This window comes from Brachyhypopomus gauderio, chromosome 14 (assembly GCF_052324685.1).
Source record: "Brachyhypopomus gauderio isolate BG-103 chromosome 14, BGAUD_0.2, whole genome shotgun sequence".
Taxonomy (NCBI): Eukaryota; Metazoa; Chordata; class Actinopteri; order Gymnotiformes; family Hypopomidae; genus Brachyhypopomus; species Brachyhypopomus gauderio.
In genome coordinates this window covers 837,314-858,005 of record NC_135224.1, presented here as the reverse complement: position 1 = coordinate 858,005, position 20,692 = coordinate 837,314, and the positions used below count along the sequence as shown (strand labels likewise).

General features: G+C 47.5%; 1 protein-coding gene across 1 annotated transcript in view; it reads right to left on the bottom strand.

The window, feature by feature from the left end:
* The window catches only part of LOC143474465 (uncharacterized), a 125,137-nt gene that overhangs the window by 70,526 nt on the left and 33,919 nt on the right, over positions 1-20,692 (bottom strand). Inside the window, exons 7-11 of the mRNA XM_076971931.1 lie at positions 16,359-16,469; positions 14,886-14,996; positions 11,470-11,580; positions 5,616-5,726; positions 1,480-1,590 (exon numbers count right to left, since the gene is read on the bottom strand). Of these exons, the coding sequence (XP_076828046.1) occupies positions 1,480-1,590; positions 5,616-5,726; positions 11,470-11,580; positions 14,886-14,996; positions 16,359-16,469 (555 nt within the window). The remainder of the gene's footprint in view (positions 1-1,479; positions 1,591-5,615; positions 5,727-11,469; positions 11,581-14,885; positions 14,997-16,358; positions 16,470-20,692) is intronic.

Below are 20,692 nucleotides of genomic sequence, written 5' to 3'. Positions count from 1 at the left end.
CCACCCTTGTTCTGTCTACACCCTCCATCATCCACCTTTATACTGTCTACACCCTCCATCATCCACCCTTGTTCTGTCTACACCCTCCATCATCCACCTTTATACTGTCTACACCCTCCCTCATCCACCCTTGTTCTGTCTACACCCGCCATCATCCACCTTTATACTGTCTACACCCTCCCTCATCCACCCTTGTTCTGTCTACACCCTCCCTCATCCACCTTTAAACTGTCTACACCTTCATCCACCCTTGTTATGTCTACACCCTCCATCATCCACCCTTGTTCTGTCTACACCTTCATCCACCCTTGTTCTGTCTACACCCTCCCTCATCCACCCTTGTTCTGTGTACACCCTCCATCATCCACCCTTGTTCTGTCTACACCCTCCATCATCCACCCTTGTTCTGTCTACACCCTCCCTCATCCACCTTTATACTGTCTACACCTTCATCCACCCTTGTTCTGTCTACAACCTCCCTCATCCACCCTTGTTCTGTCTACACCTTCATCCATCCTTGTTCTGTCTACACCTTCATCCACCCTTGTTCTGTCTACACCCTCCCTCATCCACCTTTATACTGTCTACACCTTCATCCACCCTTGTTCTGTCTACACCTTCATCCACCCTTGTTCTGTCTACACCCTCCCTCATCCACCTTTAAACTGTCTACACCTTCATCCACCCTTGTTCTGTCTACACCCTCCATCATCCACCCTTGTTCTGTCTACACCTTCATCCACCCTTGTTCTGTCTACACCCTCCCTCATCCACCCTTGTTCTGTGTACACCCTCCATCATCCACCCTTGTTCTGTCTACACCCTCCATCATCCACCCTTGTTCTGTCTACACCCTCCCTCATCCACCTTTATTCTGTCTACACCTTCATCCACCCTTGTTCTGTCTACACCTCCCTCATCCATCCTTGTTCTGTCTACACCTTCATCCATCCTTGTTCTGTCTACACCCTCCCTCATCCACCTTTATACTGTCTACACCCTCCATCATCCATCCTTGTTCTGTCTACACCCTCCCTCATCCACTCTTGTTCTGTCTACACCTTCATCCACCCTTGTTCTGTCTACATCTTCATCCACCCTTATTCTGTCTACACCCTCCCTCATCCACCTTTATACTGTCTACACCTTCATCCACCCTTGTTCTGTCTACACCCTCCCTCATCCACCCTTGTTCTGTCTACACCCTCCCTCATCCACCCTTGTTCTTTTTACACCCTTTTTCTTTTACACAAGCCTTTCATGATTTGTGATTATTATTTGCACTAGCACAATTGTAGTGATGATCATATAGTGTAAACATGGTTTTGGTCAGACTAGTATCACACACTGGTGTGTATGGAGACATAAGTGATGTGTCCTATCAAGTTAATATGAATTAGCATGTACTCACTGCATTACAGTGGTATGCAGGTCTCTGAGGATGAGATTAGAGTGATCAAGAGGATGTGAAATGAATACCTCTCCTTCAAGACTGATCCTTCTCTGAAGGTGAGAGGGAGATCCATTGACCCATCACTCTTCATGGACACACAGCTGGGTTGAGGGGAGTTTGGTCTTGCAGCAGCTCCACTAGAAACAAAGACAAACTGATGTCCGTCTACACACTCATTCTGAGTCCATGACTCTGGGTTTAATCAATAATCAACTGATGAGAACTTGGCTAAAAAGTAGGAGCTCTAAATCGGTTCATATAAGAACAAACTTGTTGAAAGTAGCAAGATTAAAGTGATATTGACACACAGCCTTTTCCCAGTGTGTCAGTTATCAGTTAAGTGAATCAGTTGTGTTAAACTCTTCACAACTTAAAATACCCTCAGTGCGACTGTCCAAACCACCAGCAGAAACACTGCCTCAGCCTCGTAACATAACTGCATCTTATTCAATGATTTAATGTGAAATCAGTTGCACTGATAACATTTTCCTCATCTGTGAAAGAATCAATGTATATTTTTATGATTATTTTATTATTACTTTTAATTCTGTTTTATATTTTGACATTATAGTTGTGGATATCTGTATTCTTTCTAAATGTCTCTGTAACTCTTCTGTGTTTTGGTGACTGACTTTGAGCCATAAAGGTCAGGAGGTCATGATGCCTCATCCACCCTTGTTCTGTCTACACCTTCATCCACCCTTGTTCTGTCTACACCCTCCCTCATCCACCCTTGTTCTGTCTACACCCTCCCTCATCCACCCTTGTTCTGTCTACACCTTCCATCATCCACCCTTGTTCTGTCTACACCCTTCCTCATCCACCCTTGTTCTGTCTACACCTTCATCCACCCTTGTTCTGTCTACACCTTCATCCACCCTTGTCCTGTCTACCCCCTCCCTCATCCACCTTTATACTGTCTACACCTTCATCCACCCTTGTTCTGTCTACACCCTCCCTCATCCACCTTTATACAGTCTACACCTTCATCCACCCTTGTTGTGTCTACACCCTCCCTCATCCACCCTTGTTGTGTCTACACCCTCCCTCATCCACCCATATTCTGTCTACACCCTCCCTCATCCACCCTTGTTCTGTCTATACCTTCATCCACCCTTGTTCTGTCTACACCCTCCATCATCCACCCTTGTTCTGTCTGCACCCTCTCTCATCCACCCTTGTTCTGTCTGCACCCTCCCTCATCCACCCTTGTTCTGTCTACACCCTCCATCATCCACCCTTGTTCTGTCTACACCCTCCCTCATCCACCTTTATACTGTCTACACCTTCATCCACCCTTGTTCTGTCTACACCCTCCCTCATCCACCCTTGTTCTGTCTACACCCTCCCTCATCCACCCTTGTTGTGTCTACACCCTCCCTCATCCACCCTTGTTGAGTCTACACCCTCCCTCATCCACCCATATTCTGTCTACACCCTCCCTCATCCACCCTTGATCTGTCTACACCTTCATCCACCCTTGTTCTGTCTACACCCTCCATCATCCACCCTTGTTCTGTCTACACCCTCCCTCATCCACCTTTATACTGTCTACACCCTCCCTCATCCACCCTTGTTCTGTCTACACCCTCCATCATCCACCTTTATACTGTCTACACCCTCCCTCATCCACCCTTGTTCTGTCTACACCCTCCATCATCCACCTTTATACAGTCTACACCCTCCATCATCCACCCTTGTTCTGTCTACACCCTCCATCATCCACCTTTATACTGTCTACACCCTCCCTCATCCACCCTTGTTCTGTCTACACCCTCCATCATCCACCTTTATACTGTCTACACCCTCCCTCATCCACCCTTGTTCTTTCTACACCCTCCATCATCCACCCTTGTTCTGTCTACACCCTCCCTCATCCACCTTTAAACTGTCTACACCTTCATCCACCTTTAAACTGTCTACACCTTCATCCACCCTTGTTCTGTCTACACCCTCCATCATCCACCCTTGTTCTGTCTACACCTTCATCCACCCTTGTTCTGTCTACACCTTCATCCACCCTTGTTCTGTCTACACCCTCCCTCATCCACCCTTGTTCTGTGTACACCCTCCATCATCCACCCTTGTTCTGTCTACACCCTCCATCATCCACCATTGTTCTGTCTACACCCTCCCTCATCCACCTTTATACTGTCTACACCTTCATCCACCCTTGTTCTGTCTACACCCTCCATCATCCACCCTTGTTCTGTCTACACCTTCATCCACCCTTGTTCTGTCTACACCCTCCCTCATCCACCCTTGTTCTGTGTACACCCTCCATCATCCACCCTTGTTCTGTCTACACCCTCCATCATCCACCCTTGTTCTGTCTACACCCTCCCTCATCCACCTTTATACTGTCTACACCTTCATCCACCCTTGTTCTGTCTACAACCTCCCTCATCCACCCTTGTTCTGTCTACACCTTCATCCATCCTTGTTCTGTCTACACCTTCATCCACCCTTGTTCTGTCTACACCCTCCCTCATCCACCTTTATACTGTCTACACCTTCATCCACCCTTGTTCTGTCTACACCTTCATCCACCCTTGTTCTGTCTACACCTTCATCCACCCTTGTCCTGTCTACCCCCTCCCTCATCCACCTTTATACTGTCTACACCTTCATCCACCCTTGTTCTGTCTACACCCTCCCTCATCCACCTTTATACAGTCTACACCTTCATCCACCCTTGTTGTGTCTACACCCTCCCTCATCCACCCTTGTTGTGTCTACACCCTCCCTCATCCACCCATATTCTGTCTACACCCTCCCTCATCCACCCTTGTTCTGTCTATACCTTCATCCACCCTTGTTCTGTCTACACCCTCCATCATCCACCCTTGTTCTGTCTGCACCCTCCCTCATCCACCCTTGTTCTGTCTACACCCTCCATCATCCACCCTTGTTCTGTCTACACCCTCCCTCATCCACCTTTATACTGTCTACACCTTCATCCACCCTTGTTCTGTCTACACCCTCCCTCATCCACCCTTGTTCTGTCTACACCCTCCCTCATCCACCCTTGTTGTGTCTACACCCTCCCTCATCCACCCTTGTTGAGTCTACACCCTCCCTCATCCACCCATATTCTGTCTACACCCTCCCTCATCCACCCTTGATCTGTCTACACCTTCATCCACCCTTGTTCTGTCTACACCCTCCATCATCCACCCTTGTTCTGTCTACACCCTCCCTCATCCACCTTTATACTGTCTACACCCTCCCTCATCCACCCTTGTTCTGTCTACACCCTCCATCATCCACCTTTATACTGTCTACACCCTCCCTCATCCACCCTTGTTCTGTCTACACCCTCCATCATCCACCTTTATACAGTCTACACCCTCCATCATCCACCCTTGTTCTGTCTACACCCTCCATCATCCACCTTTATACTGTCTACACCCTCCCTCATCCACCCTTGTTCTGTCTACACCCTCCATCATCCACCTTTATACTGTCTACACCCTCCCTCATCCACCCTTGTTCTTTCTACACCCTCCATCATCCACCCTTGTTCTGTCTACACCCTCCCTCATCCACCTTTAAACTGTCTACACCTTCATCCACCTTTAAACTGTCTACACCTTCATCCACCCTTGTTCTGTCTACACCCTCCATCATCCACCCTTGTTCTGTCTACACCTTCATCCACCCTTGTTCTGTCTACACCTTCATCCACCCTTGTTCTGTCTACACCCTCCCTCATCCACCCTTGTTCTGTGTACACCCTCCATCATCCACCCTTGTTCTGTCTACACCCTCCATCATCCACCATTGTTCTGTCTACACCCTCCCTCATCCACCTTTATACTGTCTACACCTTCATCCACCCTTGTTCTGTCTACACCCTCCCTCATCCACCCTTGTTCTGTCTACACCCTCCCTCATCCACCCTTGTTCTTTTTACACCCTTTTTCTTTTACACAAGCCTTTCATGATTTGTGATTATTATTTGCACTAGCACAATTGTAGTGATGATCATATAGTGTAAACATGGCTTTGGTCAGACTAGTATCACACACTGGTGTGTATGGAGACATAAGTGATGTGTCCTATCAAGTTAATATGAATTAGCATGTACTCACTGCATTACAGTGGTATGCAGGTCTCTGAGGATGAGATTAGAGTGATCAAGAGGATGTGAAATGAATACCTCTCCTTCAAGACTGATCCTTCTCTGAAGGTGAGAGGGAGATCCATTGACCCATCACTCTTCATGGACACACAGCTGGGTTGAGGGGAGTTTGGTCTTGCAGCAGCTCCACTAGAAACAAAGACAAACTGATGTCCGTCTACACACTCATTCTGAGTCCATGACTCTGGGTTTAATCAATAATCAACTGATGAGAACTTGGCTAAAAAGTAGGAGCTCTAAATCGGTTCATATAAGAACAAACTTGTTGAAAGTAGCAAGATTAAAGTGATATTGACACACAGCCTTTTCCCAGTGTGTCAGTTATCAGTTAAGTGAATCAGTTGTGTTAAACTCTTCACAACTTAAAATACCCTCAGTGCGACTGTCCAAACCACCAGCAGAAACACTGCCTCAGCCTCGTAACATAACTGCATCTTATTCAATGATTTAATGTGAAATCAGTTGCACTGATAACATTTTCCTCATCTGTGAAAGAATCAATGTATATTTTTATGATTATTTTATTATTACTTTTAATTCTGTTTTATATTTTGACATTATAGTTGTGGATATCTGTATTCTTTCTAAATGTCTCTGTAACTCTTCTGTGTTTTGGTGACTGACTTTGAGCCATAAAGGTCAGGAGGTCATGATGCCTCATCCACCCTTGTTCTGTCTACACCTTCATCCACCCTTGTTCTGTCTACACCCTCCCTCATCCACCCTTGTTCTGTCTACACCCTCCCTCATCCACCCTTGTTCTGTCTACACCTTCCATCATCCACCCTTGTTCTGTCTACACCCTCCCTCATCCACCCTTGTTCTGTCTACACCTTCATCCACCCTTGTTCTGTCTACACCCTCCATCATCCACCTTTATACTGTCTACACCCTCCCTCATCCACCCTTGTTCTGTCTACACCCTCCATCATCCACCTTTATACAGTCTACACCCTCCATCATCCACCCTTGTTCTGTCTACACCCTCCATCATCCACCTTTATACTGTCTACACCCTCCCTCATCCACCCTTGTTCTGTCTACACCCTCCATCATCCACCTTTATACTGTCTACACCCTCCCTCATCCACCCTTGTTCTTTCTACACCCTCCATCATCCACCCTTGTTCTGTCTACACCCTCCCTCATCCACCTTTAAACTGTCTACACCTTCATCCACCTTTAAACTGTCTACACCTTCATCCACCCTTGTTCTGTCTACACCCTCCATCATCCACCCTTGTTCTGTCTACACCTTCATCCACCCTTGTTCTGTCTACACCTTCATCCACCCTTGTTCTGTCTACACCCTCCCTCATCCACCCTTGTTCTGTGTACACCCTCCATCATCCACCCTTGTTCTGTCTACACCCTCCATCATCCACCATTGTTCTGTCTACACCCTCCCTCATCCACCTTTATACTGTCTACACCTTCATCCACCCTTGTTCTGTCTACACCCTCCATCATCCACCCTTGTTCTGTCTACACCTTCATCCACCCTTGTTCTGTCTACACCCTCCCTCATCCACCCTTGTTCTGTGTACACCCTCCATCATCCACCCTTGTTCTGTCTACACCCTCCATCATCCACCCTTGTTCTGTCTACACCCTCCCTCATCCACCTTTATACTGTCTACACCTTCATCCACCCTTGTTCTGTCTACAACCTCCCTCATCCACCCTTGTTCTGTCTACACCTTCATCCATCCTTGTTCTGTCTACACCTTCATCCACCCTTGTTCTGTCTACACCCTCCCTCATCCACCTTTATACTGTCTACACCTTCATCCACCCTTGTTCTGTCTACACCTTCATCCACCCTTGTTCTGTCTACACCCTCCCTCATCCACCTTTAAACTGTCTACACCTTCATCCACCCTTGTTCTGTCTACACCCTCCATCATCCACCCTTGTTCTGTCTACACCTTCATCCACCCTTGTTCTGTCTACACCCTCCCTCATCCACCCTTGTTCTGTCTACACCCTCCATCATCCACCTTTATACAGTCTACACCCTCCATCATCCACCCTTGTTCTGTCTACACCCTCCATCATCCACCTTTATACTGTCTACACCCTCCCTCATCCACCCTTGTTCTGTCTACACCCTCCATCATCCACCTTTATACTGTCTACACCCTCCCTCATCCACCCTTGTTCTTTCTACACCCTCCATCATCCACCCTTGTTCTGTCTACACCCTCCCTCATCCACCTTTAAACTGTCTACACCTTCATCCACCTTTAAACTGTCTACACCTTCATCCACCCTTGTTCTGTCTACACCCTCCATCATCCACCCTTGTTCTGTCTACACCTTCATCCACCCTTGTTCTGTCTACACCTTCATCCACCCTTGTTCTGTCTACACCCTCCCTCATCCACCCTTGTTCTGTGTACACCCTCCATCATCCACCCTTGTTCTGTCTACACCCTCCATCATCCACCATTGTTCTGTCTACACCCTCCCTCATCCACCTTTATACTGTCTACACCTTCATCCACCCTTGTTCTGTCTACACCCTCCATCATCCACCCTTGTTCTGTCTACACCTTCATCCACCCTTGTTCTGTCTACACCCTCCCTCATCCACCCTTGTTCTGTGTACACCCTCCATCATCCACCCTTGTTCTGTCTACACCCTCCATCATCCACCCTTGTTCTGTCTACACCCTCCCTCATCCACCTTTATACTGTCTACACCTTCATCCACCCTTGTTCTGTCTACAACCTCCCTCATCCACCCTTGTTCTGTCTACACCTTCATCCATCCTTGTTCTGTCTACACCTTCATCCACCCTTGTTCTGTCTACACCCTCCCTCATCCACCTTTATACTGTCTACACCTTCATCCACCCTTGTTCTGTCTACACCTTCATCCACCCTTGTTCTGTCTACACCTTCATCCACCCTTGTCCTGTCTACCCCCTCCCTCATCCACCTTTATACTGTCTACACCTTCATCCACCCTTGTTCTGTCTACACCCTCCCTCATCCACCTTTATACAGTCTACACCTTCATCCACCCTTGTTGTGTCTACACCCTCCCTCATCCACCCTTGTTGTGTCTACACCCTCCCTCATCCACCCATATTCTGTCTACACCCTCCCTCATCCACCCTTGTTCTGTCTATACCTTCATCCACCCTTGTTCTGTCTACACCCTCCATCATCCACCCTTGTTCTGTCTGCACCCTCCCTCATCCACCCTTGTTCTGTCTACACCCTCCATCATCCACCCTTGTTCTGTCTACACCCTCCCTCATCCACCTTTATACTGTCTACACCTTCATCCACCCTTGTTCTGTCTACACCCTCCCTCATCCACCCTTGTTCTGTCTACACCCTCCCTCATCCACCCTTGTTGTGTCTACACCCTCCCTCATCCACCCTTGTTGAGTCTACACCCTCCCTCATCCACCCATATTCTGTCTACACCCTCCCTCATCCACCCTTGATCTGTCTACACCTTCATCCACCCTTGTTCTGTCTACACCCTCCATCATCCACCCTTGTTCTGTCTACACCCTCCCTCATCCACCTTTATACTGTCTACACCCTCCCTCATCCACCCTTGTTCTGTCTACACCCTCCATCATCCACCTTTATACTGTCTACACCCTCCCTCATCCACCCTTGTTCTGTCTACACCCTCCATCATCCACCTTTATACAGTCTACACCCTCCATCATCCACCCTTGTTCTGTCTACACCCTCCATCATCCACCTTTATACTGTCTACACCCTCCCTCATCCACCCTTGTTCTGTCTACACCCTCCATCATCCACCTTTATACTGTCTACACCCTCCCTCATCCACCCTTGTTCTTTCTACACCCTCCATCATCCACCCTTGTTCTGTCTACACCCTCCCTCATCCACCTTTAAACTGTCTACACCTTCATCCACCTTTAAACTGTCTACACCTTCATCCACCCTTGTTCTGTCTACACCCTCCATCATCCACCCTTGTTCTGTCTACACCTTCATCCACCCTTGTTCTGTCTACACCTTCATCCACCCTTGTTCTGTCTACACCCTCCCTCATCCACCCTTGTTCTGTGTACACCCTCCATCATCCACCCTTGTTCTGTCTACACCCTCCATCATCCACCATTGTTCTGTCTACACCCTCCCTCATCCACCTTTATACTGTCTACACCTTCATCCACCCTTGTTCTGTCTACACCCTCCCTCATCCACCTTTATACTGTCTACACCTTCATCCACCCTTGTTCTGTCTACACCTTCATCCACCCTTGTTCTGTCTACACCTTCATCCACCCTTGTCCTGTCTACCCCCTCCCTCATCCACCTTTATACTGTCTACACCTTCATCCACCCTTGTTCTGTCTACACCCTCCCTCATCCACCTTTATACAGTCTACACCTTCATCCACCCTTGTTGTGTCTACACCCTCCCTCATCCACCCTTGTTGTGTCTACACCCTCCCTCATCCACCCATATTCTGTCTACACCCTCCCTCATCCACCCTTGTTCTGTCTATACCTTCATCCACCCTTGTTCTGTCTACACCCTCCATCATCCACCCTTGTTCTGTCTGCACCCTCCCTCATCCACCCTTGTTCTGTCTACACCCTCCATCATCCACCCTTGTTCTGTCTACACCCTCCCTCATCCACCTTTATACTGTCTACACCTTCATCCACCCTTGTTCTGTCTACACCCTCCCTCATCCACCCTTGTTCTGTCTACACCCTCCCTCATCCACCCTTGTTGTGTCTACACCCTCCCTCATCCACCCTTGTTGAGTCTACACCCTCCCTCATCCACCCATATTCTGTCTACACCCTCCCTCATCCACCCTTGATCTGTCTACACCTTCATCCACCCTTGTTCTGTCTACACCCTCCATCATCCACCCTTGTTCTGTCTACACCCTCCCTCATCCACCTTTATACTGTCTACACCCTCCCTCATCCACCCTTGTTCTGTCTACACCCTCCATCATCCACCTTTATACTGTCTACACCCTCCCTCATCCACCCTTGTTCTGTCTACACCCTCCATCATCCACCTTTATACAGTCTACACCCTCCATCATCCACCCTTGTTCTGTCTACACCCTCCATCATCCACCTTTATACTGTCTACACCCTCCCTCATCCACCCTTGTTCTGTCTACACCCTCCATCATCCACCTTTATACTGTCTACACCCTCCCTCATCCACCCTTGTTCTTTCTACACCCTCCATCATCCACCCTTGTTCTGTCTACACCCTCCCTCATCCACCTTTAAACTGTCTACACCTTCATCCACCTTTAAACTGTCTACACCTTCATCCACCCTTGTTCTGTCTACACCCTCCATCATCCACCCTTGTTCTGTCTACACCTTCATCCACCCTTGTTCTGTCTACACCTTCATCCACCCTTGTTCTGTCTACACCCTCCCTCATCCACCCTTGTTCTGTGTACACCCTCCATCATCCACCCTTGTTCTGTCTACACCCTCCATCATCCACCATTGTTCTGTCTACACCCTCCCTCATCCACCTTTATACTGTCTACACCTTCATCCACCCTTGTTCTGTCTACACCCTCCCTCATCCACCCTTGTTCTGTCTACACCCTCCCTCATCCACCCTTGTTCTTTTTACACCCTTTTTCTTTTACACAAGCCTTTCATGATTTGTGATTATTATTTGCACTAGCACAATTGTAGTGATGATCATATAGTGTAAACATGGCTTTGGTCAGACTAGTATCACACACTGGTGTGTATGGAGACATAAGTGATGTGTCCTATCAAGTTAATATGAATTAGCATGTACTCACTGCATTACAGTGGTATGCAGGTCTCTGAGGATGAGATTAGAGTGATCAAGAGGATGTGAAATGAATACCTCTCCTTCAAGACTGATCCTTCTCTGAAGGTGAGAGGGAGATCCATTGACCCATCACTCTTCATGGACACACAGCTGGGTTGAGGGGAGTTTGGTCTTGCAGCAGCTCCACTAGAAACAAAGACAAACTGATGTCCGTCTACACACTCATTCTGAGTCCATGACTCTGGGTTTAATCAATAATCAACTGATGAGAACTTGGCTAAAAAGTAGGAGCTCTAAATCGGTTCATATAAGAACAAACTTGTTGAAAGTAGCAAGATTAAAGTGATATTGACACACAGCCTTTTCCCAGTGTGTCAGTTATCAGTTAAGTGAATCAGTTGTGTTAAACTCTTCACAACTTAAAATACCCTCAGTGCGACTGTCCAAACCACCAGCAGAAACACTGCCTCAGCCTCGTAACATAACTGCATCTTATTCAATGATTTAATGTGAAATCAGTTGCACTGATAACATTTTCCTCATCTGTGAAAGAATCAATGTATATTTTTATGATTATTTTATTATTACTTTTAATTCTGTTTTATATTTTGACATTATAGTTGTGGATATCTGTATTCTTTCTAAATGTCTCTGTAACTCTTCTGTGTTTTGGTGACTGACTTTGAGCCATAAAGGTCAGGAGGTCATGATGCCTCATCCACCCTTGTTCTGTCTACACCTTCATCCACCCTTGTTCTGTCTACACCCTCCCTCATCCACCCTTGTTCTGTCTACACCCTCCCTCATCCACCCTTGTTCTGTCTACACCTTCCATCATCCACCCTTGTTCTGTCTACACCCTCCCTCATCCACCCTTGTTCTGTCTACACCTTCATCCACCCTTGTTCTGTCTACACCCTCCATCATCCACCTTTATACTGTCTACACCCTCCCTCATCCACCCTTGTTCTGTCTACACCCTCCATCATCCACCTTTATACAGTCTACACCCTCCATCATCCACCCTTGTTCTGTCTACACCCTCCATCATCCACCTTTATACTGTCTACACCCTCCCTCATCCACCCTTGTTCTGTCTACACCCTCCATCATCCACCTTTATACTGTCTACACCCTCCCTCATCCACCCTTGTTCTTTCTACACCCTCCATCATCCACCCTTGTTCTGTCTACACCCTCCCTCATCCACCTTTAAACTGTCTACACCTTCATCCACCTTTAAACTGTCTACACCTTCATCCACCCTTGTTCTGTCTACACCCTCCATCATCCACCCTTGTTCTGTCTACACCTTCATCCACCCTTGTTCTGTCTACACCTTCATCCACCCTTGTTCTGTCTACACCCTCCCTCATCCACCCTTGTTCTGTGTACACCCTCCATCATCCACCCTTGTTCTGTCTACACCCTCCATCATCCACCATTGTTCTGTCTACACCCTCCCTCATCCACCTTTATACTGTCTACACCTTCATCCACCCTTGTTCTGTCTACACCCTCCATCATCCACCCTTGTTCTGTCTACACCTTCATCCACCCTTGTTCTGTCTACACCCTCCCTCATCCACCCTTGTTCTGTGTACACCCTCCATCATCCACCCTTGTTCTGTCTACACCCTCCATCATCCACCCTTGTTCTGTCTACACCCTCCCTCATCCACCTTTATACTGTCTACACCTTCATCCACCCTTGTTCTGTCTACAACCTCCCTCATCCACCCTTGTTCTGTCTACACCTTCATCCATCCTTGTTCTGTCTACACCTTCATCCACCCTTGTTCTGTCTACACCCTCCCTCATCCACCTTTATACTGTCTACACCTTCATCCACCCTTGTTCTGTCTACACCTTCATCCACCCTTGTTCTGTCTACACCTTCATCCACCCTTGTCCTGTCTACCCCCTCCCTCATCCACCTTTATACTGTCTACACCTTCATCCACCCTTGTTCTGTCTACACCCTCCCTCATCCACCTTTATACAGTCTACACCTTCATCCACCCTTGTTGTGTCTACACCCTCCCTCATCCACCCTTGTTGTGTCTACACCCTCCCTCATCCACCCATATTCTGTCTACACCCTCCCTCATCCACCCTTGTTCTGTCTATACCTTCATCCACCCTTGTTCTGTCTACACCCTCCATCATCCACCCTTGTTCTGTCTGCACCCTCCCTCATCCACCCTTGTTCTGTCTACACCCTCCATCATCCACCCTTGTTCTGTCTACACCCTCCCTCATCCACCTTTATACTGTCTACACCTTCATCCACCCTTGTTCTGTCTACACCCTCCCTCATCCACCCTTGTTCTGTCTACACCCTCCCTCATCCACCCTTGTTGTGTCTACACCCTCCCTCATCCACCCTTGTTGAGTCTACACCCTCCCTCATCCACCCATATTCTGTCTACACCCTCCCTCATCCACCCTTGATCTGTCTACACCTTCATCCACCCTTGTTCTGTCTACACCCTCCATCATCCACCCTTGTTCTGTCTACACCCTCCCTCATCCACCTTTATACTGTCTACACCCTCCCTCATCCACCCTTGTTCTGTCTACACCCTCCATCATCCACCTTTATACTGTCTACACCCTCCCTCATCCACCCTTGTTCTGTCTACACCCTCCATCATCCACCTTTATACAGTCTACACCCTCCATCATCCACCCTTGTTCTGTCTACACCCTCCATCATCCACCTTTATACTGTCTACACCCTCCCTCATCCACCCTTGTTCTGTCTACACCCTCCATCATCCACCTTTATACTGTCTACACCCTCCCTCATCCACCCTTGTTCTTTCTACACCCTCCATCATCCACCCTTGTTCTGTCTACACCCTCCCTCATCCACCTTTAAACTGTCTACACCTTCATCCACCTTTAAACTGTCTACACCTTCATCCACCCTTGTTCTGTCTACACCCTCCATCATCCACCCTTGTTCTGTCTACACCTTCATCCACCCTTGTTCTGTCTACACCTTCATCCACCCTTGTTCTGTCTACACCCTCCCTCATCCACCCTTGTTCTGTGTACACCCTCCATCATCCACCCTTGTTCTGTCTACACCCTCCATCATCCACCATTGTTCTGTCTACACCCTCCCTCATCCACCTTTATACTGTCTACACCTTCATCCACCCTTGTTCTGTCTACACCCTCCCTCATCCACCCTTGTTCTGTCTACACCCTCCCTCATCCACCCTTGTTCTTTTTACACCCTTTTTCTTTTACACAAGCCTTTCATGATTTGTGATTATTATTTGCACTAGCACAATTGTAGTGATGATCATATAGTGTAAACATGGCTTTGGTCAGACTAGTATCACACACTGGTGTGTATGGAGACATAAGTGATGTGTCCTATCAAGTTAATATGAATTAGCATGTACTCACTGCATTACAGTGGTATGCAGGTCTCTGAGGATGAGATTAGAGTGATCAAGAGGATGTGAAATGAATACCTCTCCTTCAAGACTGATCCTTCTCTGAAGGTGAGAGGGAGATCCATTGACCCATCACTCTTCATGGACACACAGCTGGGTTGAGGGGAGTTTGGTCTTGCAGCAGCTCCACTAGAAACAAAGACAAACTGATGTCCGTCTACACACTCATTCTGAGTCCATGACTCTGGGTTTAATCAATAATCAACTGATGAGAACTTGGCTAAAAAGTAGGAGCTCTAAATCGGTTCATATAAGAACAAACTTGTTGAAAGTAGCAAGATTAAAGTGATATTGACACACAGCCTTTTCCCAGTGTGTCAGTTATCAGTTAAGTGAATCAGTTGTGTTAAACTCTTCACAACTTAAAATACCCTCAGTGCGACTGTCCAAACCACCAGCAGAAACACTGCCTCAGCCTCGTAACATAACTGCATCTTATTCAATGATTTAATGTGAAATCAGTTGCACTGATAACATTTTCCTCATCTGTGAAAGAATCAATGTATATTTTTATGATTATTTTATTATTACTTTTAATTCTGTTTTATATTTTGACATTATAGTTGTGGATATCTGTATTCTTTCTAAATGTCTCTGTAACTCTTCTGTGTTTTGGTGACTGACTTTGAGCCATAAAGGTCAGGAGGTCATGATGCCTCATCCACCCTTGTTCTGTCTACACCTTCATCCACCCTTGTTCTGTCTACACCCTCCCTCATCCACCCTTGTTCTGTCTACACCCTCCCTCATCCACCCTTGTTCTGTCTACACCTTCCATCATCCACCCTTGTTCTGTCTACACCCTTCCTCATCCACCCTTGTTCTGTCTACACCTTCATCCACCCTTGTTCTGTCTACACCTTCATCCACCCTTGTCCTGTCTACCCCCTCCCTCATCCACCTTTATACTGTCTACACCTTCATCCACCCTTGTTCTGTCTACACCCTCCCTCATCCACCTTTATACAGTCTACACCTTCATCCACCCTTGTTGTGTCTACACCCTCCCTCATCCACCCTTGTTGTGTCTACACCCTCCCTCATCCACCCATATTCTGTCTACACCCTCCCTCATCCACCCTTGTTCTGTCTATACCTTCATCCACCCTTGTTCTGTCTACACCCTCCATCATCCACCCTTGTTCTGTCTGCACCCTCCCTCATCCACCCTTGTTCTGTCTACACCCTCCATCATCCACCCTTGTTCTGTCTACACCCTCCCTCATCCACCCTTGTTCTTTTTACACCCTTTTTCTTTTACACAAGCCTTTCATGATTTGTGATTATTATTTGCACTAGCACAATTGTAGTGATGATCATATAGTGTAAACATGGCTTTGGTCAGACTAGTATCACACACTGGTGTGTATGGAGACATAAGTGATGTGTCCTATCAAGTTAATATGAATTAGCATGTACTCACTGCATTACAGTGGTATGCAGGTCTCTGAGGATGAGATTAGAGTGATCAAGAGGATGTGAAATGAATACCTCTCCTTCAAGACTGATCCTTCTCTGAAGGTGAGAGGGAGATCCATTGACCCATCACTCTTCATGGACACACAGCTGGGTTGAGGGGAGTTTGGTCTTGCAGCAGCTCCACTAGAAACAAAGACAAACTGATGTCCGTCTACACACTCATTCTGAGTCCATGACTCTGGGTTTAATCAATAATCAACTGATGAGAACTTGGCTAAAAAGTAGGAGCTCTAAATCGGTTCATATAAGAACAAACTTGTTGAAAGTAGCAAGATTAAAGTGATATTGACACACAGCCTTTTCCCAGTGTGTCAGTTATCAGTTAAGTGAATCAGTTGTGTTAAACTCTTCACAACTTAAAATACCCTCAGTGCGACTGTCCAAACCACCAGCAGAAACACTGCCTCAGCCTCGTAACATAACTGCATCTTATTCAATGATTTAATGTGAAATCAGTTGCACTGATAACATTTTCCTCATCTGTGAAAGAATCAATGTATATTTTTATGATTATTTTATTATTACTTTTAATTCTGTTTTATATTTTGACATTATAGTTGTGGATATCTGTATTCTTTCTAAATGTCTCTGTAACTCTTCTGTGTTTTGGTGACTGACTTTGAGCCATAAAGGTCAGGAGGTCATGATGCCTCATCCACCCTTGTTCTGTCTACACCTTCATCCACCCTTGTTCTGTCTACACCCTCCCTCATCCACCCTTGTTCTGTCTACACCCTCCCTCATCCACCCTTGTTCTGTCTACACCTTCCATCATCCACCCTTGTTCTGTCTACACCCTTCCTCATCCACCCTTGTTCTGTCTACACCTTCATCCACCCTTGTTCTGTCTACACCTTCATCCACCCTTGTCCTGTCTACCCCCTCCCTCATCCACCTTTATACTGTCTACACCTTCATCCACCCTTGTTCTGTCTACACCCTCCCTCATCCACCTTTATACAGTCTACACCTTCATCCACCCTTGTTGTGTCTACACCCTCCCTCATCCACCCTTGTTGTGTCTACACCCTCCCTCATCCACCCATATTCTGTCTACACCCTCCCTCATCCACCCTTGTTCTGTCTATACCTTCATCCACCCTTGTTCTGTCTACACCCTCCATCATCCACCCTTGTTCTGTCTGCACCCTCCCTCATCCACCCTTGTTCTGTCTACACCCTCCATCATCCACCCTTGTTCTGTCTACACCCTCCCTCATCCACCTTTATACTGTCTACACCTTCATCCACCCTTGTTCTGTCTACACCCTCCCTCATCCACCCTTGTTGTGTCTACACCCTCCCTCATCCACCCTTGTTGAGTCTACACCCTCCCTCATCCACCCATATTCTGTCTACACCCTCCCTCATCCACCCTTGATCTGTCTACACCTTCATCCACCCTTGTTCTGTCTACACCCTCCATCATCCACCCTTGTTCTGTCTACACCCTCCCTCATCCACCTTTATACTGTCTACACCCTCCCTCATCCACCCTTGTTCTGTCTACACCCTCCATCATCCACCTTTATACTGTCTACACCCTCCCTCATCCACCCTTGTTCTGTCTACACCCTCCATCATCCACCTTTATACAGTCTACACCCTCCATCATCCACCCTTGTTCTGTCTACACCCTCCATCATCCACCTTTATACTGTCTACACCCTCCCTCATCCACCCTTGTTCTGTCTACACCCTCCATCATCCACCTTTATACTGTCTACACCCTCCCTCATCCACCCTTGTTCTTTCTACACCCTCCATCATCCACCCTTGTTCTGTCTACACCCTCCCTCATCCACCTTTAAACTGTCTACACCTTCATCCACCTTTAAACTGTCTACACCTTCATCCACCCTTGTTCTGTCTACACCCTCCATCATCCACCCTTGTTCTGTCTACACCTTCATCCACCCTTGTTCTGTCTACACCTTCATCCACCCTTGTTCTGTCTACACCCTCCCTCATCCACCCTTGTTCTGTGTACACCCTCCATCATCCACCCTTGTTCTGTCTACACCCTCCATCATCCACCATTGTTCTGTCTACACCCTCCCTCATCCACCTTTATACTGTCTACACCTTCATCCACCCTTGTTCTGTCTACACCCTCCCTCATCCACCCTTGTTCTGTCTACACCTTCATCCATCCTTGTTCTGTCTACACCTTTATCCACCCTAGTTCTGTCTACACCCTCCCTCATCCACCCTTGTTCTGTGTACACCCTCCATCATCCACCCTTGTTCTGTCTACACCCTCCATCATCCACCCTTGTTCTGTCTACACCCTCCCTCATCCACCTTTATACTGTCTACACCTTCATCCACCTTTATACTGTCTACACCCTCCCTCATCCACCCTTGTTCTGTCTACACCCTCCATCATCCACCTTTATACTGTCTACACCCTCCCTCATCCACCCTTGTTCTGTCTACACCCTCCATCATCCACCTTTATACTGTCTACACCCTCCCTCATCCACCCTTGTTCTTTCTACACCCTCCATCATCCACCCTTGTTCTGTCTACACCCTCCCTCATCCACCTTTAAACTGTCTACACCTTCATCCACCTTTAAACTGTCTACACCTTCATCCACCCTTGTTCTGTCTACACCCTCCATCATCCACCCTTGTTCTGTCTACACCTTCATCCACCCTTGTTCTGTCTACACCTTCATCCACCCTTGTTCTGTCTACACCCTCCCTCATCCACCCTTGTTCTGTGTACACCCTCCATCATCCACCCTTGTTCTGTCTACACCCTCCATCATCCACCATTGTTCTGTCTACACCCTCCCTCATCCACCTTTATACTGTCTACACCTTCATCCACCCTTGTTCTGTCTACACCCTCCATCATCCACCCTTGTTCTGTCTACACCTTCATCCACCCTTGTTCTGTCTACACCCTCCCTCATCCACCCTTGTTCTGTGTACACCCTCCATCATCCACCCTTGTTCTGTCTACACCCTCCATCATCCACCCTTGTTCTGTCTACACCCTCCCTCATCCACCTTTATACTGTCTACACCTTCATCCACCCTTGTTCTGTCTACAACCTCCCTCATCCACCCTTGTTCTGTCTACACCTTCATCCATCCTTGTTCTGTCTACACCTTCATCCACCCTTGTTCTGTCTACACCCTCCCTCATCCACCTTTATACTGTCTACACCTTCATCCACCCTTGTTCTGTCTACACCTTCATCCACCCTTGTTCTGTCTACACCTTCATCCACCCTTGTCCTGTCTACCCCCTCCCTCATCCACCTTTATACTGTCTACACCTTCATCCACCCTTGTTCTGTCTACACCCTCCCTCATCCACCTTTATACAGTCTACACCTTCATCCACCCTTGTTGTGTCTACACCCTCCCTCATCCACCCTTGTTGTGTCTACACCCTCCCTCATCCACCCATATTCTGTCTACACCCTCCCTCATCCACCCTTGTTCTGTCTATACCTTCATCCACCCTTGTTCTGTCTACACCCTCCATCATCCACCCTTGTTCTGTCTGCACCCTCCCTCATCCACCCTTGTTCTGTCTACACCCTCCATCATCCACCCTTGTTCTGTCTACACCCTCCCTCATCCACCTTTATACTGTCTACACCTTCATCCACCCTTGTTCTGTCTACACCCTCCCTCATCCACCCTTGTTCTGTCTACACCCTCCCTCATCCACCCTTGTTGTGTCTACACCCTCCCTCATCCACCCTTGTTGAGTCTACACCCTCCCTCATCCACCCATATTCTGTCTACACCCTCCCTCATCCACCCTTGATCTGTCTACACCTTCATCCACCCTTGTTCTGTCTACACCCTCCATCATCCACCCTTGTTCTGTCTACACCCTCCCTCATCCACCTTTATACTGTCTACACCCTCCCTCATCCACCCTTGTTCTGTCTACACCCTCCATCATCCACCTTTATACTGTCTACACCCTCCCTCATCCACCCTTGTTCTGTCTACACCCTCCATCATCCACCTTTATACAGTCTACACCCTCCATCATCCACCCTTGTTCTGTCTACACCCTCCATCATCCACCTTTATACTGTCTACACCCTCCCTCATCCACCCTTGTTCTGTCTACACCCTCCATCATCCACCTTTATACTGTCTACACCCTCCCTCATCCACCCTTGTTCTTTCTACACCCTCCATCATCCACCCTTGTTCTGTCTACACCCTCCCTCATCCACCTTTAAACTGTCTACACCTTCATCCACCTTTAAACTGTCTACACCTTCATCCACCCTTGTTCTGTCTACACCCTCCATCATCCACCCTTGTTCTGTCTACACCTTCATCCACCCTTGTTCTGTCTACACC